This window comes from Prunus avium, chromosome 5 (genome assembly GCF_965620075.1).
Source record: "Prunus avium chromosome 5, drPruAviu1.hap1.1, whole genome shotgun sequence".
NCBI lineage: Eukaryota > Viridiplantae > Streptophyta > Magnoliopsida > Rosales > Rosaceae > Prunus > Prunus avium.
The window spans coordinates 14,571,898-14,597,838 of record NC_142288.1 but is presented as its reverse complement, the minus strand read 5'-3'; the positions used below and the strand labels follow the sequence as shown (position 1 = coordinate 14,597,838).

The 25,941-nt window shown below is 39.0% G+C and overlaps 3 protein-coding genes and 1 pseudogene across 6 annotated transcripts; 2 read left to right on the top strand and 2 right to left on the bottom strand.

The window, feature by feature from the left end:
* Nucleotides 1-1,250: 1,250 nt before the first annotated feature.
* On the top strand, nt 1,251-7,078 carry LOC110758046 (P-loop containing nucleoside triphosphate hydrolases superfamily protein). Of its 4 annotated transcripts, none has more exons than XR_015835850.1 (4): nt 1,251-1,437; nt 1,990-5,487; nt 6,131-6,185; nt 6,652-7,078. XR_015835850.1 is itself a non-coding variant. In XM_021959831.2 (3 exons), the coding sequence occupies exon 2, from the start codon at nt 2,000-2,002 to the stop codon at nt 5,483-5,485; it is 3,486 nt and encodes a 1,161-aa protein (XP_021815523.2). In that variant the 5' UTR covers nt 1,251-1,437; nt 1,990-1,999; the 3' UTR covers nt 5,486-5,487; nt 6,652-7,078. The 4 variants fall into 4 exon arrangements, 1 of the variants encoding a protein (XP_021815523.2); XR_015835849.1 differs by having other exon boundaries at nt 1,990-5,967; XR_015835851.1 differs by having other exon boundaries at nt 1,990-5,967; nt 6,131-6,271.
* A 2,391-nt stretch (nt 7,079-9,469) lies between these two features.
* LOC110758047 (protein PIN-LIKES 3-like) lies at nt 9,470-15,806 on the top strand. Its single transcript, XM_021959836.2, has 11 exons — nt 9,470-9,871; nt 9,966-10,193; nt 10,349-10,428; nt 10,564-10,688; nt 10,785-10,906; nt 14,225-14,434; nt 14,622-14,714; nt 14,815-14,915; nt 15,010-15,062; nt 15,146-15,331; nt 15,496-15,806. Exons 2-11 carry the CDS (start codon nt 10,059-10,061, stop codon nt 15,624-15,626), a joined length of 1,236 nt encoding a protein of 411 aa, XP_021815528.2. The 5' UTR covers nt 9,470-9,871; nt 9,966-10,058; the 3' UTR covers nt 15,627-15,806.
* A 5,644-nt stretch (nt 15,807-21,450) lies between these two features.
* Nucleotides 21,451-21,999, bottom strand: LOC148294378 (secreted RxLR effector protein 161 pseudogene; annotated as a pseudogene).
* Nucleotides 22,000-23,900: 1,901 nt separating this feature from the next.
* Nucleotides 23,901-25,229, bottom strand: LOC148294377 (uncharacterized). Its single transcript, XM_088253731.1, has one exon. The coding sequence runs from the start codon at nt 25,227-25,229 to the stop codon at nt 23,901-23,903; it is 1,329 nt and encodes a 442-aa protein (XP_088109857.1).
* Nucleotides 25,230-25,941: the final 712 nt, after the last annotated feature.

The window sequence follows — 25,941 nt, the reverse complement described above, 5'->3', positions numbered from 1 at the left end:
CAACTTCTTATTACATCCCAATCTCCTCCTAAAGCACAAGTCCAATTAGAACTCTAAGAACGAGATTTTTGAGAAGTAAACACCAATTCATATTCCTATTTTTGCAAAGCGAAGATAATAAAGCAAATTAACAATAGTGCATAAAAACCCAATAAATCAAATTATGCCTGAAGAGATTTTTATAACATGAAATTTCACAAATAAACCAATCAACAATCACAGGATGATTCTATGAATCCTAAATCTTAACGTGATTGAATTTCAAGGACCCACAACCAAGTCACTTTCCTGTTATTCTCTGCCTTTGTGATCAATTTTCTGTTTATAAATGTTAGATTTGAATGATTCATGAACCCAGTTTGGGAAAACTTAAATTTTTTACAAACAAATTTTGGGTTTTTTGTTTGTTTATTTGTTTGTTTATTTGTTTATTTATTTATTTTTTTCAGTTGATAAACCCAGACTTGGGTTTTTGCAACTATATTGTACTTTCATAAAAGGTTTATGTTTTCTTATTCACTAGGCATGAAGGAGAAAGATGACTAGCATCGAAGACAATGGTCTTAGATACGAATGAGTTTTTTGATCATGTTTTTCATCTTTGATATTAAACTCTTCTTAAAATAAAAAAAATTTGTTTTAATAACTAAAATAGTATTTTATTAGAGTAAAAGTAAAATAAAAGATGACATATTGATATTTAAACAAGTTTTTTCTCAACCGTTAGAGTAGATCCAAGGGCAGGTAACCACAACTTCCTCAGACCATAAGGTCTAGGAGAACGAGACTAAATTCTTGAAACCAGAAGCAATACTTTTATTATATTGACACACCCACCTACCCAACCTCTAATACGTTCCCTTTAGAGCACTTCCACCCATTTGTTATGGCACAAGTAAGGACAGTTACTGTTTACTTGAATAGTATATGCCACAGTAATTTTGTGTGTGTTTTTCGACCCATTGCCATGGCAACCCAAAGAAAAATACTGTTCACCTGAGATTAATTTTATTTATATGTATGAGATTAATAAATAAAAATTTGTAGGCATGTATAAAATTTTTTGATAATTTTTCAGATTTTTTATAAAAAATTTATTTTCTTTGCTGACATCAGCGCCTATCTTGCCTTGGGCCTTGCCCTGCCCGTGCTGGAGCTGATTTTGGGAGACCAGGTGGGCTGGGCTGTCCTCTGGAAATGCTCTTACGCCTATCCATTTATCACCCAGCCCTATCACCCATCCCACCTCTTCGAATCTATTCGTCTAAAAAAATCCTCTCCGAACCCAAGTTCTTCCTTACCCTTATGCCAAGAGACCAAGAGACCAAGAATCAAACGTGGGCTCATTAGCTATAGCACTCTCCCTCATGTGCCCTCGATTGCTCGTCTGCTGTCGGCGGTCCGGTACTCTTGTGTAGCAGCGACGTCGTCTATCAGGTACTGTTCTCTCCTCTGGAACTGAGTCGTTAAATCTTTCGTTCCAGATCGATACCGTAACCCGATTGGGTACGCTCGATCCAGATCGAAATTCTTAGGGGTGTGAGCGAATTAGGCAACTATGATCAGACAAACTTAACACTTGTTTTAAGATTTAAAAACCAAAGAAAGATATGTATTAAAGCGTGTGTTATAAGGTCTATCAAGATTTAAGTTCAATAAAGGTCTATTCAGATTTAAGATAAAAAAGACCACCTTGGTTTCACTGTACATATATTGTTCTGTTTGTTATTCAATGGAATAAAGTTGTCTGTTTCCTTTGATTTATAATTTACATGCTCGTGTGTGCTCGCTTTGTTCTGTTATTGTTAATGTTAATGTTAATGTAAATTCAAGCTTTGGTAATTTTAGTTGCTTTAATTTGAGAAGACATTGGAAGGAATTAGAATTCATGTTGGATTATGCAAGTAGAGTGGTGTTAGGGTTTTCTGTTTGTGTTTTCTTGTCCATAATTGGAATGAGAACTGATTTTTGTGTTTATGAGTGGCATAGGAAGAAAGAAATGGAAGAGGGCAAGCATAAATCCAGGAAGGAGGGGGAATCCAAGAGGAGTCATCGAGATCGGCAACGTGAAAAAGAGAGGAATGGAGAGAGACACAGGGATAAAGATAAAGATAAAGATAAGAGAGACCGTGATAGTCGGCGCTCTGAGAGAGAAAAGAGTTCTGATTCTGAGGATAGGTATGATAGAGAGAAGCATCGAGACAGGGACACTGATAGGACACGAAGCCGGGATGATGAAAGAGAGAGAACGAGAGACAGGAAGAGAGAAAAAGATAAAGAGAAGGAGAAGGAGAAGGAGAAGGAGAGAGAGAGGGCTAGAGAGAAGGAAAAGGAGAGGGAAAGAGAAAGAGAAAGAGAAAAAGAAAGAGATAGAGAGAAAGAAAAAGAAAGAGAAAAAGAAAAGGAACGAGAAAGAGAGAGGGAGAGAAGGGAACGAGAAAGAGAAGGAGAAGATAGAGAGAGGGAAAAGAGGGAGCGAGATAGGGAGAGGGAAAAGGACAGAGATCGAGAGAGGAGGATACGGGAGAGGGAGAGGCGCAGGGACATTGATACTGATGATACTGATGATGATGTTAGGGAGCGTGGTAGGAAGCGGCATAGGAAAGATGAAAATGAGTACAAGGAGAAAGAGAGGGAAAGGAGTAGCAGCAGGTCAAACAGACATAGGGATGATGGAGATGGGAGCCCGAGAAAGAAGAGTGATGAAGATGATTCAGTTAAGAAAGAGAAGCAGCCAACTCGTGAGGAGGAGTTAGAGGATGAACAGCGGAAATTGGATGAGGAAATGGAAAAGCGGAGAAGGAGAGTTCAGGAGTGGCAAGAGTTAAAAAGGAAGAAGGAAGAATCTGAGAGAGAGAAACGTGGGGAAGGGGATGTTGATGAACCTAAGTCCGGCAAGGCCTGGACTCTTGAAGGAGAATCTGATGATGAAGAAGTACCCTCATTAGGGAAATCAGAGAGGGATATGGATGTTGATGGAGAAGACAATCTTACTGACAGAGAAGTTGGCGGAGATGCTATGGTGGTAGATTCTGAGAATGAAACAGATGCACCTACTTTGCAGAATGGGGCTGATGATGCTGTTGGTGATGAAGAAGTTGATCCATTAGATGCTTTTATGAATTCTATGGTATTGCCTGAAGTTGAGAAGCTGAACAATGCTGTGGAACCATCAATTGTTGATGAGAAGAACAAGGATAAAAAGGATGATCTAAGTAATGGTGAACAGCCAAGGAGAGGTTCAAATAAATCTATGGGCAGAATAATTCCTGGGGAGGATTCTGACTCGGATTATGGGGACCTTGAGAATGATGATGACCCCCTAGAAGATGAAGGTGATGATGAGTTCATAAAAAGGGTGAAAAAGACAAAAGCTGAGAAGCTTTCTGTAGTTGATCACTCTAAGATAGATTATGATCCATTCCGCAAAAATTTCTATATTGAGGTGAAGGAGATCTCTAGAATGACTCCAGAACAGGTGGGTGCATATCGGAAAGAATTGGAATTGAAGATACACGGTAAGGATGTGCCAAAGCCGATCAAGACGTGGCACCAAACTGGGCTTACAAGTAAAATCTTGGAAACAATAAAGAAGCTAAACTATGAAAAGCCAATGCCAATTCAGGCTCAGGCAGTGCCTGTAATTATGAGTGGTCGAGATTGTATTGGCATTGCAAAAACTGGGTCAGGCAAAACTGTTGCATTCGTGCTGCCAATGCTGAGGCATATCAAGGACCAGCCACCTGTGGTAGCAGGAGATGGACCTATTGGGCTTATAATGGCACCAACTAGGGAGCTTGTTCAGCAGATTCACAGTGATATTAAAAAGTTTACCAAGGTACTGGGTCTCAGGTGTGTGCCTGTGTATGGAGGTTCTGGTGTTGCCCAACAAATTAGTGAATTGAAGAGGGGAGCTGAAATTGTTGTCTGTACTCCCGGTAGGATGATTGACATACTTTGTACAAGTGGAGGGAGAATAACAAATCTGCGTAGAGTAACGTATTTGGTTGTGGATGAAGCTGATCGAATGTTTGACATGGGTTTTGAACCTCAAATCACTCGAATTGTTCAAAATATTCGGCCAGATCGTCAAACTGTATTGTTTTCTGCCACTTTCCCTCGCCAGGTTGAAGTCTTGGCACGGAAAGTCTTGAACAAACCTGTGGAAATACAAGTTGGTGGTAGGAGTGTTGTGAATAAGGACATAGCACAATTGGTTGAAGTGAGGCTGGAAAATGAAAGGTTCTTGAGATTGTTAGAGTTACTTGGGGAGTGGTATGAGAAAGGAAAAATTTTGATATTTGTCGAGTCACAGAATAAATGTGATGCTTTATTTAGGGATCTGCTTAGGCATGGATATCCTTGTCTCTCACTTCACGGGGGCAAAGATCAAACAGATCGTGAGTCCACCATAACTGATTTTAAAAGCAATGTTTGTAATTTGTTGATTGCAACTAGTGTTGCTGCAAGAGGGTTAGATGTCAAGGAGCTTGAACTGGTGATCAACTTTGATAGTCCAAATCACTATGAAGACTATGTTCACCGTGTTGGCCGTACAGGGCGAGCTGGTCGGAAAGGCTGTGCTATAACGTTTGTCTCTGAGGAAGATGCTAGATACGCTCCAGATCTTGTCAAAGCATTGGAACTCTCTGAGCAAGTTGTTCCAGATGACCTGAAATCTCTTGCGGATGGTTTCACCGCAAAAGTAAATCAGGGACTCGAGCAAGCCCATGGAACTGGTTATGGAGGAAGTGGTTTTAAATTTAATGAAGAGGAAGATGAAGTGAGGAGAGCAGCAAAGAAGGCACAAGCCAAAGAATATGGTTTTGAGGATGACAAGTCAGATTCAGAAGATGAAGATGAAGGTATCCGAAAGGCAGGGGGAGACATTTCACAGCAGGCTGCCCTTGCTCAGATAGCAGCCATTGCTGCCGCCTCTAAAGGTAGTACAGCTTCAATGCAGACCCCTGTGCCTGCTGCCCAACTGCTTCCCAACAGTGGACTGCCTGTTTCTCTTCCAGGTGTCCTTGGTCTAACATTACCAGGAACAGCAGCAGCTGTGGCTGGGACTGGTTTGCCTGTTGTTGGCAATGATGGGGCAGCTCGGGCTGCAGCAATTGCAGCTGCAATGAACTTGCAGCATAATCTGGCAAAGATCCAAGCTGATGCAATGCCTGAACACTATGAAGCAGAGTTGGAGATAAATGATTTTCCACAGAATGCTCGATGGAAGGTTACCCACAAGGAAACTTTGGGACCTATATCAGAGTGGACTGGAGCTGCCATTACTACGAGGGGTCAGTATTTCCCACCAGGCAAGGTTGCAGGACCAGGAGATCGCAAACTCTACTTGTTTATTGAGGGCCCTACTGAACAATCTGTCAAGAGAGCCAAAGCAGAATTAAAACGTGTTTTGGAAGACATCTCAAATCAGGCATTATCACTTCCTGGTGGAGCTCAGCAAGGCAGATATCAAGTTCTATAAGTGTGAGATCTTAACTCCAACTTACTTTAGGCATACTGTTATCGGCTTATCCTGAACTTAATTTGCTTCCCAGTTCCTGGTCAATTCTCAGTCACCTAATGAATTCCATATTGAATGGTTCTGGTTAACTGATTGACTTGCACTTTACTGCTGGATAAAATATTCAACTTCTAAGAGAACCAAATTTGTTAATGTATGAGTGAAATCTCATTAATCTTTTCCTGAATCCAGGTTAAGCTTGATTTACAATTGTCATTTAGGAAGTCATTTTATTTTGACAATGAGGAATCAGATACAGATTGGATTTTGTTGTGTGAACTGTTACGAATTTGTCTTGCTTTGCGCAATTTTCTGGCCCCTTTTGATTTTTTGTTCTTCTTTTTTTGTTTATCGTTTCCATGGTGCGAGGGATGTTATATGCATATGCTCGCATGTTCAATATTCTCTGCCCATTACAAAGCTGTCCAAGAGATGCGACCGTGGTGCGACACTTTCTCCTCATGTTACTGTTCTTCATTTTGAACGGATGTGCTTAGAATCTTCTGGTCCATTTTCTGTTTTGTTTGTATTCCATGAGTGGTGAGATTTGTGATTACTATTTATGTATTTGATTGCTCTAGTTTCCTTTTCGGTGATTGTTTCCAGGTATTGTCTTGAAATTGCTGGAGCCAATGCATGTACATATACATACTTCCTTAAGGTAGAGCACTGGATTACATCTGAAGAGATGCTTTTAGTAGGAGGTCCATTATTTCTTGTTCTGCATCCTTTCTGTACTGTTAAAAGGTGACCTTTACTTCCGTTCAATCAGCTGGTCTCAAAATGGATTAGCTTTTGGGGCATTGTTTGCTATAACGGGTGACTGAGCTCCTCACAGAGATCACCAGTCCTGTGCCCTCTGCTTTGTTGCCGTATGGGGTTGCTACACCTTTGTTGTGGAGGCTGCTTTTGACTTTGTTCATTACCTTTTTGATTTCTGTGTTCATTGTAGTTGATGGGAATGCTTTAATGATCTAAAGTTGAGGCTGTGCTTTTGCTTTCTATTAAAAATATTGGTTTTGTTTGTTTTTATTAGTTTAATTGGCCGCCCTTCTATTGGAGATCTTAATTTAGGAAGTAGATGAGCAACAGTGAAGCTTTGCTGATGTGTTGTTGGTTTGTTTCAGCTTGAGCTGTCAAAGAAGAAAAGTTAAAGGAAATGACCTTCTCATCCATCAAATACTTGACATGAACGCTTTCAATTGAGTCCGCCACTGGTGAGCAGAGATCGGTGTGGAGAGTGGTCCCTACCCTATCAGCTGCTGGGTTTGATGATGACGGGATAGGTGGTTAGGTTTAGAAAAGGCCTAGAAGAAAATGCGTTATTGGTGCTTGCTTGCTTCATACTGTAGCAGAAACAGTAGGGTCATTTTACATGGTTTTTTCTTTTCGTATCCCGAGTTGTTTGTTTAGCAATTGTGATTACTATGCGTACTAATGTCTGAAATGGTTAGATACTACCGGAATTGTATGTGGCCTCTCTAGGCTCGTAACCCAGAGCTTTTTGTCTGATAATCTGCTTTAAATGAAATGATTCTGTTGTTATTTTTGTCATGTGTTGTTTCACCTTCCTCTTAGTCCAGGCAGACCAAAAGAAAAACTTCCTCTTAGTCTCACCTGTCCTTTTCTTTTCTCACAGACGACCATAAGAAATTTATGACCTACTCTCTCAACCATTACTTTCTCTGGCTCGAGCTCTAATGAATTTCAAGGCCATTCACCACCCAAAGGAAAAGATGTATATGGTTGCCTCATGGGGATTTCTCTTCATCTTCCATCTTCTCTCTTTTGTTTTTTTGGCCAAACTTAGAGGGGGGGGGGGGGGGGGGGGGGGGAGGGAGGGGAGGGGAGGGGAGGGAGGGACTCACACACATAGTACCATGGGACTTGAGCCTAAGACCGCTGCTAGCTAGCAGGCTGGATACTGATTGGGTAGGGCCATTTTTATTATTTTCTTGTGGCTGACGGATGATTGAAAATGAGCGAGGAATGGGTAGAGGTGCAAGTGGAGGAGAGTTGAGATTGAGAGTACGTTTTCTGATTTTCTTTGTCTTCCTTATTTGTCTTGTACTTCTCTCTTCTCTCGCACATGAAACGGACAAATAGACTAGAATGCGAATCTAGTGCGTCTCTTTTTTTTTGTCACTTTACTATTTGGCGGGGCCATCAGATCCATGACCAGTCGTTTCAGCTCATGAAATATTGTTTTTCGGTCCTTTTAATTTCATTTCTTAAACTCAATTGTTATTACACCGGATTGCTATTGCACCCAATCTTTAAAGTTGACAAGTGCAAGTTTCCTTTTTCATTTTTATATATAATTTTAAATTTTATTTTAGAATTAAAAAAGATAATGGGTAGATGTGTTTAATAAAAAGAGGATTCATTATCTGATTTTACTTTTAATTTTAAATTTGTTAAATATAAAAAAGTGTGAATTTACCATATTATCCTAATTTAATTAATAATTTCAATTCTTAATGTTTGCATTAACTAAGGATATTTTCTGGTATTTTGAATGTTTTATCATTCTCTGCCTTTTGCTTTATATATACTAGCCTCTTCGCACGCGCTTCCGCGCATGCGAGAGGCTTTTTTTAAAAAAATTAAAATTTATTTTAGAATTGAAAAGGATAATGGGTAGTTGTATTCCATAAAAATAGACCATTATCTGATTTTTCTTTTCATTTTAATTTTTTTAAATATGAAAAAATGTGAATTTACCATATTATCCTCATTTAATTAATAATTTCAATTCTTAATGTTTGCATTAACTAAGGGCATTTTCTGGTATTTTGAATGTTTCACCATTCTCTGCCTTTTGCTTTATATATATAGATAAATAATAAATTGTGGGTGTTGATTTCTCAAGCATTTATAACCATAATTTACACGATCTAAAAATCATAAAGCAAAAAGTCATTTTTGGTCTTGGTAATTTAACGGTTTCACTATTTTGGTCATCGTAGTTTCAATTTAATCAATTTTATCCGTGTAGTTTTCGAGTTCAAGCAATTCAAAGACATCTGTCACTCTAACTTCTGTTACTTTTTTAAAGTGTGCTCCTCATGTGGAGGGGTATTTTGTTCCACTCGTACCATATAAAATTAGCTCTCGTCTTTTACCAAAAATTAGCTCGTCTTCCTTTTATTTCTATTTTTTTGGCTGAAAAATTTAGCTCTTGTCCTATTCCACATCAGACCCGAATTGGGGATTAGGGTTCTTAAAATATTCTGATTTATGGGTTTGAATTTGGTTCAATTGACATAAGGTTCAGATTAAGGGCAAGTAGAGGGTGAGAAATTCTTCATTCGAAGGTGGACGAAGTGGGTTGTGTGGTACCATTGATTTGTATTAGATAGTGAGAGATGGATGGTGGTCTCATGCTTCTTCTCTCTCAACTCGTTCAATCTCTACTCCTCACTAAGAAAAGCTTTGAGAGTTGTAAAATCCAGGTTTTATGCGGAGGAGGACACTGATGCATATGGGCTCAAGGCTTATGTGAAGAAGTTTCTCTATAATATGAGGATGCATGCTGAAGTGATTGTTGTAACAATGAAGTCGTTGGATGTGCAAGCAAACCATGGGTCTCCTGAAGATGAGTAGTATGTGGAGGCGCTCACTGTTGCTCAACAACGGATTGACTAATCACATGGCTGATTTGGCCAGACATAAATTACATGGTTGAGAAACAAGAGACCTGATTTCACATAAATTAAGGGGTGTCCTTGACTTGCTTGTAATTAAAAATTACATGGATAAAATTGATAAAATTGAAACTATAGAGATCAAAGTTATAAAATCGATAAATTTATAATAAATTTATATCATTTTTATCACATTGAATGAGAATGTGTGGTTGCACCGAACTCTCCCTCGTAATAAGGACGAGGAACATAGATAAAAAAGAGTAGCGATGGCGAGAGAGGTCCCGCAATACCAAGATGTTCCATGCAGATGAAGTCATCAATGGCAACCGGAAAACGACAGGAACCCAGATATAAATTAGCAGTCGTTATCTGAGCCATCGACCAACACAATAGACAACACGGGCCGACGCAAATCAAATGCATACTCCTTTTTCTTAAATTCCTGAATAGGACTTGCTCGTGTTCAATGCGCCGTATAATATATATAAATATGTGCTTGGCTTCTTGTTGGTAACTTTAGTTTTTCTGCAACCATATTCAAGCATTTCTTACCAGAGTCTATGAGGAGGAGGAATTCTGAATTTTTATGTCCTTCAATTAATTTATTTCTTGAATAAAAAAATATTTGGGAAATTTCAAATAGCAAATAGCTAGATACTCTGCTCTTCTCTGCTCTGCCGCGTCTACAGATTCATAGGTATATATCATCATATGTTCTTCAATTCCTCTCACAAAAGTGGCATTTTAATTAGGTTTGTCTTTTTTTATTCTTTCTTATTTTATGTTTGCAGAGGAGAGGAGGTAAATAAAGCTCATTTCCAGCTCCAGAGCAGAGTGGTGAAGGGAGGGATAATAATAACAAGTATAATTCAGGTTCAGCAAGGATGGAGGTTTTGCAGCTCTTCATCACCGCCTCAATTCCGGTGTTGAAAGTGCTCTTGATCACTGCGCTTGGCTCATATCTTGCGCTTGATCACGTCAACATCCTCGGGGAAGACACTAGGAAGCACTTAAACACTGTAACTTCTTATTTCATTCATGCACTTTTCATTTAGCATCTTTGTCCAAATAGATTCTGTGGCTACCTTAGATTGTGTTGGATGCTAAAATCATAGAATTTTTTTGTATGGTTTCACTCTTTCTACATACATAAGTGTGTTTTTTTTATCAACAGGTTGTATTTTACGTATTGAATCCTGCCCTGGTGAGCAGCAACCTTGCGCGGACAGTAACATATGAAAGCATGGTTAAGCTGTGAGTTAAAATTAATTTCAATATGGTTACTGCACCAGTTTGTTTCATGTAGGCAGATTTATTGCTCAAGTTTTATTGGTTTAAACTTCAAAACAAGTTTGATATGCTTGAATGTGTATATATTTGTATGTGTAGGTGGTTCATGCCGGTGAATATCCTCATCACATTTATTGTTGGTTCGATACTAGGATGGATACTCCTCCTGCTAACAAGACCTCCTGCACATCTGCGAGGCCTTGTCTTGGGTTGCTGTGCTGCAGGTAAACACATATTTAAGCATATATATGTTTAATTGAACATATTTAAGCATATCACTGATAAAATATACCTTGTTTCTCCTGAGTTTATTTAAACAGGAAATTTGGGGAACTTGCTCCTCATTATAGTCCCAGCTGTTTGTAAAGAAAAAGGGAGCCCATTTGGAGCTCCTGATGTCTGTCGTACTTATGGATTGGCTTATGCTTCACTTTCAATGGCGGTACATTTCTTCTTCTTCTGCTAATATTTTTTGTCTCGAACTTCCTTTATCTAGTTTTGTATTACTCAAAGTACGGAATTATGGGGAACATGCACAAGATAAGTTTTGATAGTTTAACTTGAAAATCAGAATTTTATGGGAATAATCAGAATAATAATATTCTTCTCTCAAGGAGGCAATATATAGTGATTTTACACTAGGAATTACAGAAAAGTAATTACATCAATTATGGGATCAAGAATCCTTCTATGGTAAGGAATCCTAATATATACTACAATAATTACATAATTAGAATAATTCAACACTCCCCCTCAAGTTGGGGCATAAATATCGAACATGCTCTCAACTTGCAAACACACTTATCAAATATCCGACTAGAAACCGTCTTAGTGAGTATATCAGCTAATTGATCTTCAGAGCGTACTTGAGGCACTTCCACAATCTTTTCATCTAATTTCTCCTTGATAAAAAACCTGTCCACTTCAACATGCTTTTTCCGATCATGCTGTACCGGATTGTGTGCAATATCACACATCGCCTTATTATCACAATATAATTTCATAGGTTCTTTTGGTGGATAACCCAAATTAGTCAACAATAACTTTAACCATAATAATTCTTGAACTCCAAGGGCCAGTCCCTTATATTCTGCTTCAGCACTTGAATGAGAAACAACATTCTGTTTCTTACTTCTCCACGTGACATGATTTCCACCAACAAATGTAAAATATCCTGATGTGGACCTTCTATCACCCACATCACCAGCCCAATCAGCATCAGTGTAGCCTCTGATCTTTAAATAGTTATCATCTTTTGTGAACAAAATTCCTTTTCCAGGAGTTGCTTTCAAATAGCTCAGAATTCTCATCACTGCATTCATATGTTTCTCTCCAGGATTATGCATGAATTGACTAACAACACTTAACGCATAGGCAATATCAGGCCTTGTATGAGCTAAGTACATCAGCCTTCCGACTAACCTCTGATAACGCCCTTTATTAGCAGGCACTTGATCAGCTTCAATCTCCAACTTCAATCCTTCTTCCATGGGTGTATCTACAGGCTAACAAGCAGACATTCTAGTTTCACTCAATAAATCTAATGCATATTTCCTTTGAGATAAGACAATTCCCTCATGTGATCTAGAAACCTCAATTCCCAGAAAATATTTTAAATCACCAAGATCCTTCATTTCAAATTCTTGAGATAAATACTTCTTCGAAGCTTCTCGTTCGTCAGAGTCATTTCCTGTGACCACCATATCATCAACATACACAATAAAAGCAGTAATTTGGTCGTTCCGTTGCTTCAAGAACAAGTTGTTATCTGAGTTACTTTGCATATACCCGAAATTTCTCATAGCTTTTGTAAATCTTCTAAACCATGCTCTTGGGGATTGCTTTAAACCATATAATGATTTTCTTAATCTGCATACCTTATGTCTATGCTCAGTGGGTATTTGGGACCCAGGTGGGATATCCATATATACTTCTTCAGTTAAGTCTCCATGAAGAAAAGCATTTTTCACATCAAACTGTTGCAAGGGCCAATTCAAATTGACAGCCAATGATAGTAATACCCACACCGTATTTATCTTTGCTATTGGAGCAAATGTCTCCATGTAATCAATGCCATATGTCTGAGTGTACCCTTTTGCAACTAACCGTGCCTTGAAGAGTTCGATTGTACCATCTGCTTTATATTTCACTGAATATATCCACCTACACCCAACTAGTTTTCTTTCCTGCAGAAAGATTGATAAGCTCCCATGTCCCATTCTTCTGAAGTGACTTCATTTCTTCATTCATAGCATTTTTCCATTTAGAGTCAACTAAGGCTTCCTGCACACTGTTAGGAATAGATACAGAAGATAATTGATTGACAAATGACTTATTTGATTCAGACAATTTATGGTCAGAGACATAATTACTCATGGGGTATTTTACTTTACTGGCAAGATCAGGTTCATATGTGAGTTTAAGAATACCTCTAGTAGAACGATTGGGCATCTGTCTCTTTGGTGGTGTAGGAACATCCTTAGCAACGAATTGGTTAGGTGTAGGCACTTGGTGTACTGAACAATCTATATAAACTACATTATCCAATTGCACTGTGCCATCTTGGGGCAGTGATGACACAGACGCCGGAGACGACAATGGTGATGTTGATGAACCCGGTAATGATAAATCCAATAATGATGGTGCCTTTGATGATGTTGGGCTTTGTGGCATGAGCAAAACCGGTGATGCCACCATGGGTACAAGAGACGCTCCCCCTGAGTTGGAGCAGTCATCCATCTCATAAATCTGAACATTATGACTGTAATCAAATAACTGAACTTCCTTCTGGTGCTCCCCCTGAAGTTCAGGCTCATGGGGAAAATACAGGGTGTCTTCATGAAACACAACATCTCGAGTGACATACATGGTTTGGGATGGAGGGTGATAACAACGATACCCTTTCTGGGATGTGCCATAACCTACAAAAACACATTGTAAAGCATGGGGAGCTAACTTACTCCGTTGATGTTTATGTAAATGGACAAAAGTAGCACATCCAAAAATATGTGGTGGTAGATTGGAGATAGGAGGAGCGGCAATGGCTGCAGTAAGGCTTTGTAGCGTTGTTTGAAATCCCAATGTTCTGGAAGGACTTCGATTAATCACATAAGTTGAGATGTAAGGGCTTCACCCCAATATGAGGGTGGCATATGGGCATCAACAAGAGAAGTGCGAACAACTTCTAAGAGATGACGATTCTTTCTTTCAGCTACCCCATTCTGTTGAGGGGTATATGGACAAGTGGTTTGATGGACAATGCCATGGAATTCCAAATAATTCCTCAACTTTGTACTCATATATTCTCCTCCATTATCACTGCGGAGAACCTGAATTTGCATGTTATATTGAGTAGTAATAGTCTTATGAAATTTTTGAAACAATGTATTCACTTCCCCTTTGGATTTCATAACACATACCCATGTCATCCTAGTGCAATCATCAATGAATGTAACAAACCAACGAGATCCACCTAATGAAGAAGGTGTAGATGGACCCCAAACATCAGAATGAATGATCTGAAATGGAACAAAACTTTTATTCAAACTAGAATCAAAAGAAGCATGATGACTCTTAGCAAGTTCACAAACATCACATCGTAACTTAGAAACACCAATATCTGAAAAAAAATGCAGGAAATAATTTCTTCAAATAACTATATGTTTTGTGAACACTGTCTCTTTTTTAGTGCATTCTCTTGAAATATTTTCTTTTTATTAGTACAATCTGCCTTATTCATACAATTGGTTTTGCTCTTCAGATAGGAGCCATTTATTTGTGGTCCTATGTGTATAATATTGTGCGGATATCTGCAAAGAGAGGCACCCAAGATTCAACCCAGTCTCTAGTGAGATCCTCCACACCGAACGAAATAAGTTGCACTGAGCCTCTGCTTTCTTCAAAGGAATCTGAGGTAGTGGAGGACAATGCCAATCATTATGCACTGCCCATATCTGAGGAGAACGCTAAGGTTGCTAACTCCATCAATTTACCATGTTCTTCCGATCTGTCTACGTATTTCCAACTATTTAAGATATTCTTTACAAAGAGAATGTTTCTTGTTTGAATGTATGATCCGCAGTATGCCAATATAACATCACCCCTTTCTGTTTTTTTTTCCTTTTTCAATTTCTGATCAATGTCATTTGTCATGGCAGATGACAACTTCAGGTAAAATAAAGCAACGTATAATGATGGTGTTTGGAAAGCTCAATCTGAAAACAATATTTGCCCCTTCTACTACTGGAGCAGTATGTCCTTCCAGCACTTAATGCACATACATCTTGATGCACATTTAGTTCTGTTTTATTTACACATTGACCAAACTCAGCTTCTTTTTTTCTTGTATAGATTGCTGGTTTTTCAATCGGACTCATCCCTCAGATTCGAAAAGCACTGATAGGAGATGGTGCTCCTCTACGGGTGGTTCAAGACACTGCTTCTTTGTTGGGGTATAAAACTTATGCCCATACTGTAAACAACGCTAGTGATTTATCCGTGTTCTTCACACTTGTTAGTCTTTTAACTTCTTCTTTATGATTGCAGAGATGGAGCTATCCCAACTCTCACTTTGATAATAGGAGGAAACCTACTTAAAGGTAATACAACTCCTAAAATCTCCACCTTTTTCCATTTTCATATTTATTTTTCAGTTTTTACTTACTTCACTTTGTTCTCTCAGGTTTGAGAGGGCCAGGGATGCAGAAATCTCTGGTTGTAGGCATCATCATTGTTCGTTATGTTGCCCTGCCTCTTATAGGAATATTGGTTGTTAAAGGTGCACTCAAATTTGGGTTGGTGCACTCTGATCCATTGTATCTGTTTGTTCTTTTGCTTCAGTTTTCACTCCCACCAGCAATGAACATAGGTACGCTACGCTCTTCTGATGTTATTTTCCCTTCCAATTTTTGCAATGCAAATTACAATTTGCCCCACTGGTTATTTCTCATCATCAACAGACATTCTTTTTCCTAACAAATTGATTGTGTTGTTTCCCTTCACAATATGCTTTATCTTCCTTATGTATGGCAGGAACAATGACTCAATTGTTCGGAGCAGGAGAAAAAGAATGTTCAGTTATCATGCTGTGGACTTATGCTTTCGCTTCAGTATCACTTACTTTTTGGTCCGCCTTTTTCATGTGGCTTGTGGCCCGAGTGTGAAACAGCTACAAAGCATCCTCCATTGAAGCAAAATTTTACATCCATCTTCTAATAGAATTGTAGGCAATTTTTGAAAAAGGAAAAACAAACTTACTTGCAAATTGTAAACAAAGGCAACTTTTAATCTTGTACTCAGATTATTAGCATTAAATGCAAAGTTGAACAATCGACTTCTGCAAATTGATCCTAAGTTACAGCTGCAAATATGCTTGAAGAAAGCAATTAAAATTCGATACTGAATATATCTGTTAGCCAGCAAGCACTGATGATTAGCATCTCAATCAATATTCAATCATCATATTTGCAGAGCAGAGTGGTGAAGTGAAGGGCTAATAATTATTCATCATGGATAATGAATCACTATCACACACAAGTCATGCAAAGATAAAGCACATACAAACCGAAAAGTAAACAAGCACACAAAGAACACAAGAATTTATAGAGGTTCGACGTTGTGCCTACGTCCTCTAGGTGATTGATGTGCATATTTTATATTATATATTTAGCCCCATTCTTAGTATATTTTGGTTGATATTTTGGAAGAATTTTGATACTTTGAATTATATTTCCAATATAGGACTTTCGACTTTCTCTGGAGCAAAACATAATCAAATGGACGAATTTTGGAGTAATTCCTGTTGGAGGACATTCGTGAGTCACTTGGCTTGATCGTATCAAAATTTCAGACTTTTCTACCAAGCGGTTATTTTCTGGCGATAAAATAAAGGAGCAGTGTGCAGTGCTGGAAAGTGACGTTTTGGGCTTTTATGGCGTTTTTGGAGCCCGAGATGACCTCTGATGGATTCGTGGCCTTCTGGAGAAGTGTTCAGAACATTTTTATCTTTAAAACAAGCTATATTGGGCTGGATTTGGAGGAGATTTGAGCCCAAAACGTGGTTGGGCAGATTATGGACAGATTCTCCTAGTCCAATTTGGATTTTATATCATGTCATTATTTTATTTTATTTAGTTTCCTTGTGGGGATAGAAAAGCTGGTTGTGGGCAGCTTGTTTGTGGGAGTATTTAAAGTCTATTTCACAGAATTTTTGGACTCCTTCTCTTTTGGCTTTTGAACGCAACTTTGCTAGGGTTTTTGAAGAACTTCTACTTCAAGGTGGTTTTATTCTTATTCATTCGAATGATATTTTCTTTGGTTTTAATTATGAACATGCGTAACTAACTATCTTTTGCTAGGGTGAGGCCACGAGCTTTAGCAAGAATATGTAGTTTCTGTCCAATTTGCTTATGATTATATGCATGCAGGTTTTCGAATTATTCATCACTGGGTTAAACTATCTAAGTGTCTTGATGCTTGATCACCATTAGGATGTTTAGAAAAGTAATTTGATGCAGTTTTGGTTGGAGGTCTGTCCCTGAAATTGACGAAGGCTTCTTGTGATTAATATGTGCAAGTTCACTTAGGATGAATACCATGTCTTAAGGGTTGCATGGTTTTTCAAAAAGGTTTCACATAACTTAATGAGTCATGTATGTTTAAATTTGATCTGAATACCACAGACGGATTGCATGCGTGATATACGCTCTATGTTGGGGGTCCAAGTAGGCATATATTAGGAATACCTAACCTTCGAAATATGCATGTATAGGTCATAAGTAATTGGGAGAACTATATAGAATTGTTAAGGTGACGGCGGATCCCTAGTGATTTCTTAATTTGATTTCTAAAAACACAACTGTTTCTCTTGCCCTTAGCTTTAAGTTTGCCTATTGCCTTATTTTTATTAGTTAAATTCGTTTTAAGTTAAGGTCTTAAAATCAAACATCTCAACTTTCTCTTTTACAATAATTAATTAGAATTTGGTTTGCTACGAGTTATTTAATAATCCCTGCGGAGAACGACCTTGCGAGAATAATTTATACTACAATAACCTTGTCATTCTTGCAAGTTTTGTAGGAGTTTTAACCCTGTTTGCGCAGGTACTAAAAAGCCTATCAGTGATCTCCGAGAAAATCACTAGTATGGAATAACCCATTTGGTTACAATGAAGAACCCCCTATGCTCTCTCACAAACCCTAACCCTCTTTTCTCTCACCCTTGGCTGAAACCCAATTTTATGCTTTAGTTTTCTCACGTTTTCAAAACCTAGTGCTAAAGTGCATATTTTTATGTCATAGGGCTTTAGTACAATTATACAAGGAATAGAAAACTTAAAGGACCCCAAAACTAGAAGAAAATATATCCACATTCACCAGGGATACACGATGGATTCATGTGTCCCGCTCGAGCGGCACTTGAGCTTGCATTCGCTCGAGTTTGAGTTCTACCACTCAAGCGCATGCGCCTGGACGAAAAGCTTTTGCCGCTTGAGAGCTTGCAACTTCTGGTATAGTGCCAGAGCCTAGTCAACACGTCTGCAACTCGTTTGACTGTCCGTTCAATCCATTCGCATCTTTAAGGTGAGCCAACATCAACAATCTCTACCTTGGCAAGCCCATGGAACTGGTTATGGAGGAAGTGGTTTTAAATTTAATGAAGAGGAAGATGAAGTGAGGAGAGCAGCAAAGAAGGCACAAGCCAAAGAATATGGTTTTGAGGATGACAAGTCAGATTCAGAAGACGAAGATGAAGGTATCCGAAAGGCAGGGGGAGACATTTCATAGCTGGCTGCCCTTGCTCAGATAGCAGCCATTGCTGCCGCCTCTAAAGGTAGTACAGCTTCAATGCAGACCCTTGTGCCTGCTGCCCAACTGCTTCCCAATAGTGGACTGCCTGTTTCTCTTCCAAGTGTCCTTGGTCTAACATTACCAGGAACAATAATAGCTGTGGCTGGGACTAGTATGCCTGTTGTTAGCAATGATGGGGTAGCTCGAGCTGCAGCAATTGTAGCTGTGATGAACTTGCAGCATAATCTGGCAAAGATCCAAGCTGATGCAATGCATGAACACTATGAAGCAGAGTTGGAGATAAATGATTTTCCACAGAATGCTCGATGGAAGGTTACCCACAAGGAAACTTTGGGACCTATATCAAAGTGGACTGGAGCTGCCATTACTACGAGGGGTCAGTATTTCCCACCAGGCAAGGTTGCAGGACCAGGAGATCGCAAACTCTACTTGTTTATTCAGGGCCCTACTGAACAATTTGTCAAGAGAGCTGATCGGTGCATAATTTCATATCATTTTGTATCCTTTTAACTTATGATTTGGTTATGTTTTTGAGTTAAACTTATGCTTTTAATAAGTTTTGTGTTTGTTTCAGTGTAATAAGCTTGAGACTCATTAAACGCATTTTGGAGACAAGTTAGCTCAAAACAGTGTTTGCAGATTAGTCAACTTCACGGATTGGACTGTACTTGGTCAAGAAGAACCAGATAACGAGCCATATATCATTGGAAAACTGTGGAAGTCTAGTTTCTAGAGAATTTTACGGTTCATGATTCCGAGTCTTCTAGAGAAAGTTATGCAAGTTTTGGCAGCTTAAGGTCAAATTCGGCAGCATCTGCGTTACTGGGCCAAAAATGACATTTGAAGGTCTTTCCGATTTTTTCTTGAGTTGGGCTGCATATTCTTGGAAAGATAATTCAAAGGGTTTGAAGATCCAGATTTTTCCAGATTTTGTAGGAGGGAAGATCAAGCCCAAAACAAGCCCACAAGCTGACTGCAATGCATTGTCAATTCCAGTCTATTTTCGGCAGTCAACTTGCAAGGCCCAAAACGTACATTTTTACTGCTTAGATGAGAATACATTCTCGATAAAAGTTGTTCCAATGGGTGTATATTATGACATATCCAAATTTGAGCCATATTGGATACATATTGAAATCTCAGGCCTTCCTACACCAAGTCTGGTTCAGAAGAATCATTTCTTTTCAGCAACCAAAAGAAAACCACATGGGTTGGCAGCAAAAGGCAGCCACAATTGAACACCTTTGAAAACCCATGTGAAGAAAGCTTCAAGATCAGCAAAAGAAGTATGGGATGGAATTGATTCCAACCACACTAACATAGACAAGATGAAGTGAGAGTTATGGGTTGTATTAAAAGAGGAATGGTGGTGTTGGAATTCATCATGATGTTCCTCCCTCTTAGCCCTATAAATAGAGAAGTCTTCAAGCTTCAAAACACACCCCCAAAGGGGGGAGCTCTCAAACACTTCTCTAGAGCTCCCCTCCCTTCTCCCCCTTAAATTCTCTTAGTTTCTCTTTCTAGTTTTCAATTGTTGTAACTAAATCTTTGTGCTGAAATTCTCCTTAAGTTTTTCTTAGTTCCACTTTACTTTTCATTGTTATGTAAATTCTTTTCTTTAGTTTCAAGTTTGATTAGTTTTCAAGTTTCAATTTTGATTTTTTTTCTTATTCATTATGCTTATAAGTTAATATGCTAGTTTGAATGATTGATCACCATTTAGGCTTGCATGTTAGCTATCTTGGTTTGAATTAAGAGTAGACACCATGCTTTAATTCGAATTGAACTATGAATAGGAAGAGTATGTATGGACATTCGACAACAGGGATTAGATACATACTTGGTTGTTTAAAATGTTCTTCTATGCCTAATGGATTCCTAATGCTTAGTTTAGGTTAGACAACAGATGATCAAATTAGGGAATTAGGAATACAAGGTTAGGACCAGACACCATGGCTTAATCATACTTTAGCTAGAATCAATCCGTTAATCTAATTGAACTTGGGAACTTATCTGCTTGAGTTATTTTCTTCTCTTTCTTTCTTGTTTTTTTTATTTTATTTTATTTTTTTTGTTTTGTGTAGGAAAACTGAATTGGATTGTTCAATCACCAATCCCTGTAGAATCGACCTCGCACTTACATATGCTATACTACCGAACGGCTCGTGCACTTGCAAGTATCACAAGTTGAGGATGCAGCTTAATCCATTTTGGTGCAGCTGAATCGACGCAACAAGAGCCAAAGCAGAATTAAAACGTGTTTTGGAAGACATCTCAAATCAGGCATTATCACTTCCTGGTGGAGCTCAGCAAGGCAGATTTCAAGTTCTATAAATGTGAGATCTTAACTCCAACTTACTTTAGGCATATTGTTATCGGCTTATGCTGAACTTAATTTGCTTCCCAGTTCCTGGTCAATTGTTTCTCAGTCACCTAATGAATTCCATGTTGAATGGTTCTGGTTAACTGATTGCCTTGCACTTTACTGCTGGATAAAATATTCAACTTCTAAGAGAACCAAATTTGTTAATGTATGAGTGAAATCTCATTAATCTTTTCCTGAATCCAGGTTAAGCTTGATTTACAATTGTCATTTAGGAAGTCATTTTATTTTGACAATGAGGAATCAGATACAGATTGGATTTTGTTGTGTGAACTGTTACGAATTTGTCTTGTTGTGTGAACTTTTTTTGTTTATCGTTTCCATGGTGCGAGGGATGTTATATGCATATGCTCGCATGTTCAATATTTAGGGTTTAAACTAATATGTTTATTCTTCTCTCAAGGAGGAATATATATACTACATACAAAGTAGGTAGAAATAGGAAATATGTACAAAATCTCCTAATTCTACTCAAATTAGATAATTACAATAAAATATAAATTCTATTCCAAATAGGAACAAATTCTATTCCTAATAGAAACGTTGACTCTTGCCAACACTCCCCCTCAAGTTGGTGCATAGATATCGGTAATGCCCAACTTGTCAAGTGAGTCTTCAAATCGGCGCTTTGACACGGCATGGGTCAACATATCTACAAGCTACTCTGAAGAAGGCACAAAAGGTATAGAAATTAACTTATGCTCCAGCTTCTCCTTAGTGAAATGCCGATGAACTTCTACATGCTTAGTTCGATCATGTTGCACCGGATTGTTAGCAATTTCAAATGCAAACTGCTTATAGCTTTGTAGCAGCATCCGGTCTAAACCCAATTTCAGCAAGTAACCACCTCAACCACAATATTTCACAAACCCCTTGGGCAATCCCTCTGTACTCAGACTCTGCAGAGGACTGAGACACAACGTTTTGCTTCTTGCTACGCCACGTAACTAGGTTACCACCAACAAAGGTGAAGTAACCTGATGTAGAACATCTATCTGTAATATTCCCTGCATAATCTGCGTCAGTGTAACCTTCTAGATCCAAGTGGCCATTTTTCTTAAATAATAATCCTCTCCCATGAGCAGACTTTAAGTAACTCAGAATACGCATCACAGCGCCCATATGGTCCTCACTAGGTGAATGCATAAATTGGCTAGCAACGCTTACCGCATAGGCAATATCAGGGAGTGTCAATGATAAATAAATCAATCTTCCAACTAACCTTTGGTATTTTTCTTTGTTAGTTGGAACCTGATCCACATAAACACCAAGTTTATGATTCTCAACAGTAGGTGTATCAGCTGGTTTACAGTCAAGCATTCCAGTATCTGCTAGCAGGTACATGACATACTTCCTTTGTAAAAGAAATAAGCCATGTTTAGATCGAGTGACTTCCACTCATAGAAAATATTTCAAACTGCCCAAATCTTTCTTCTCAAATTCAGATGCTAAACGCTTCTGCAGTTTCTCGATTTCTACAGTATCATCACCAGTCACAATCATATCATCAACATAAATAATCAACAAAGTCACCCTACCAACCCTAAGTTTAATGAATAGAGTATGATCAGTATTGGCCTGTTGGTAACCAAACTTCTTCATAGCTATAGTAAATCTGCCAAACCATGCCCGAGGAGACTATAACTCGTACAACGCCTTTTTTAATTTGCACACATTCCCCGTGCCACCGGTAACACTATACTCTGGTGGAAGACTCATGTACACTTCTTCTTCTAGTTCACCATGTAAGAATGCATTTTTTCATCAAATTGCCTCAAGGTCCAATCCAAGTTTACTGCTAAGGACACAAAACTCTCACAGTATTCATCTTAGCCACATGTGCAAAAGTATCATGATAATCAACTCCATATGTCTGAGTGAACCCTTTATCTACTAATCTTGCCTTGTACCTTTCCATAGTACCATATGCATTATATTTAACTGTAAACACCCATATGCATCCTACATGCTTCATTCCCTTTGATAGATCAACAATGTCCCATGTATTATTTTTCTGCAGCGCCTCCTCAACACGAGTTGGAATTTTAATACTATCCATTCTGGTCACAAAAGCTTTGCACTTAGGAGATAACCTGTGATCAGACACATAATGGGAAATAGCATATCTCTCTTTGCCTTCTGGTGAGTAACAATCAGGTGGAACCCCACGGTTCCTTCTAGGCGGTAAAACATAAGAATTATCAGCAGTATGAATAGAAGCACTTACCTTAGGAATATCCAAGGGAGCTTGATCGGGTACTATTAGAGAAGCTTCATGGGGGGCATCAGTTAAAATAGTAGGTTCAGCTGGTGTAGCAGGTTCAGCTAGTATAGCAGGTTCAGCCGGTTCAACAGGTTCGGTCGGTTCTTCCCTTTGTATCAAACTATCCAATACTACTTCCCCTTGTAAATCTAGCCAGTTATGTCCTCCACTACTAGTCTCCCCCTGAAGGACATGCTCGGGTGTATCAGAGAAAAACATTTCATCCTCAACAAAGGTAACATCCATAGAGACATATAGACGTCGGGTTGCAGGATGATAGCATCGGTAGCCTTTCTGATGAGGAGAAAAACCCAGAAAGACACAGCGGAGAGTACAGTGGTCCAGCTTACTCCGCTGATTCTGATGGAGATGAACATATGCGACACAATCAAACACCTTTGGAGATAGAGTCAGCAAAGAAGAGGCAGAGATATGATGGGTCAATACCTGCATAGGAGTTTGGAAATCCAAAACTTGTGAAGGTAGACGATTCAAGAGATAGACTGCATAGGTAACAGCATCCATCCAGAACCGCTTTGGAACTGACTTAACCAAGCAGCAGAGCACGGGCAATAGCAAGGATCTGCCTATTTTTACGTTCAGCAACCCCATTCTGTTGTGGTGTTTGAGGGCAAATAGTCTAATGGAGTACACCCTTAGTGTGGAAAAAATGGGATAACGCTGAATTAACAAATTCTCCACCATTATCAGATTGAAAAACCTTGATAGGGAGCATAAATTGAGTCTGAATCATCCAATAAAACCGCTGAAAACTTTCGACCACATCACTTTTATTTTTCATCCCATATAACCACATCATACGAGTGCAATCATCCACAAATAACACAAACCAACGAACTCCCAAGGCTGTAGAAATAGGGGAAGGTCCCCAAACATCATAATGAACTAAATCAAATGGCATAAGCCGTTTATTACAACTTGGAGGGTAGGATACCCGATGACTCTTATCTAAAATACAAGTCTAACATTGGAAAGCAGACTCGTTTACACCACTAAATAATGCTGGAAACAAATGCCGTAAATATCCAAAGGAGGTATGACCAAATCGACAATGTAGCAACCAAATCTGGCGATGCTGAGAAGTTTTGGTGCTACCAGAACGAAGAACCCGACTAGTTGCCACATCATCCACATAATAAAGCCCCCCTTTTTTAGTACCACGACCAAAGATCTCCCGAGTCTGGATAACTTGTAGTAAGACAAAAGACGGATACATCAGTACAACGCAGTTTAACTGCTTAGTAACTTGCGGCACAGATAATAAATTACTAGACAAAGATGGAACCAGTAACACTTTGTCTAATGGTAAAGCAGGTGTCAAGAGCATAGAACCAGCTCCCATGACAGCAGCAACATCATTATTAGCAGTCAGAACATGATCACGATGAGGCGGAATAGCAGTAGAGAATAAAGCAGAATTATACGTCATATGGTCAGTAGCTCCTGAATCAATAATCCAACCTGTATTGCATGTGTCATGGGCATGGAAAGCCTTGCCAAAGTTACCTGGAGGTGGAGGTGTCGGAGTGCTTGAGACCGCGGTCAAGGTCGGAGGAGGCGTAGCAATAAAGTGGTTGTGCCTAGTGGTGGTGTCAACCATCGAAGTGGGGGCAACAGCCACATGAGCTTTGCCGTTCAGTTGTTCCTTCTTTAAACACCTCTGCTCCTTCTCCCAGTCTGGTACCCCATGGAATGCCCAGCAGGTATCGATAGTATGTCTCTTTTCACCACAGTGATCATACTTCAGTTTGTCTTTTTCTGCAGAAGTCAGGCGACGAGGTGGAACAGCAGAAGAGCCAGACCCTGTAGGCCGAGAAACCAAAGCAGTGTTTTTGGAAGCAAACACAACAGTAAGTTCCCCAATCTTGGTGCCGGATCCAAGCATAGTAATTTGGCGTTGAGCCTCTTGACGGACCATAAAAAATACATTTTCGATACTTGGAACTTTATCACTCCGTAGAATATCACTGTGGACCTTGTCGTAAGTATCGTCAAGGCCAGCCAAAAAATCATACACACGATCTGCCATAATAGCAGCCTGAAAAGTCTTCATATCATCAACACACTTCATCTGAAAGGGACGTCTCTTGTCCAATTCAAGCCAGATTGCCTTAAGTTCGGCAAAATAGGTAGAGACAGGACGACCCTCTTGCTTGAGACGGGTAGCCTGGCACCACAGTTCATAGAGTTGGGATATGTCAGAGCCATCATAAAACATCTGATTAACAGCATCCCAAATTTCCTTAGCAATAGGTAGGGTATGAAACATATTCAACAAACTGGGTTCCATAGCAATTTTTCACTTCCCATATTTTGGGTCTTGGGAATCGGGGGCATCAGTGTCGCCAGTTAGGTAACCCAATTTGCCTTGTGTAGTAGCATGGAGTTCGATCATCGAAGCCCATATCTCATAGTTGGATCCATTCAATTTGAATCCCATAGGTAGATTGGTAGACGATTCGGTATGAACGGTCACAATAGGAGTAGAAGAAGAAGATTCAGTGACATCTGACATGGTGATAGATGGCGGCGATAGCAAAAGATTAGACGACGACAACAGTAAGAGATATAAGACGGCACATGCTTAGGTGTATAGGATAGGTGCAGCGGAAATAGGTATTTTTCAGGATTAGGGTTTTGATGTTGTAGAGACGGATTGAAACCCCCTTTGATACCAACTCAAAATAATTAGGGTTTAAACTAATATGTTTATTCTTCTCTCAAGGAGGAATATATATACTACATACAGAGTGAGTACAAATAGGAAATATGTACAAAATCTCCTAATTCTACTCAAATTAGATCATTACAATAAAATATAAATTCTATTCCTAATAGAAACGTTGACTCACGCCAACAGTTATATGCATATGCTCACATGTTCAACATTGTCTCTGCTAGGGGCGGTCCTACGCCTAGGGCAAGGTAGGCTGCTGCCTACCCCAAAATTTTCAAAAATAAAAAATACCTATATAGAATAGGCCAACACATGTGAAACATAC

What these genes read in the sequence shown, in the direction of transcription:
- LOC110758046 (XM_021959831.2), top strand. Translation starts at nt 2,000, where the DNA reads ATGGAAGAGGGCAAGCATAAATCCAGGAAGGAGGGGGAATCCAAGAGG.
- LOC110758047 (XM_021959836.2), top strand. Translation starts at nt 10,059, where the DNA reads ATGGAGGTTTTGCAGCTCTTCATCACCGCCTCAATTCCGGTGTTGAAA. An exon ending in TATGAAAGCATGGTTAAGCT is followed by an intron (nt 10,429 to 10,563) that starts GTGAGTTAAAAT and finishes TTGTATGTGTAG; the next exon opens with GTGGTTCATGCCGGTGAATA. An exon ending in CTTGGGTTGCTGTGCTGCAG is followed by an intron (nt 10,689 to 10,784) that starts GTAAACACATAT and finishes TTATTTAAACAG; the next exon opens with GAAATTTGGGGAACTTGCTC.
- LOC148294377 (XM_088253731.1), bottom strand. Translation starts at nt 25,229, where the DNA reads ATGGAACCCAGTTTGTTGAATATGTTTCATACCCTACCTATTGCTAAG.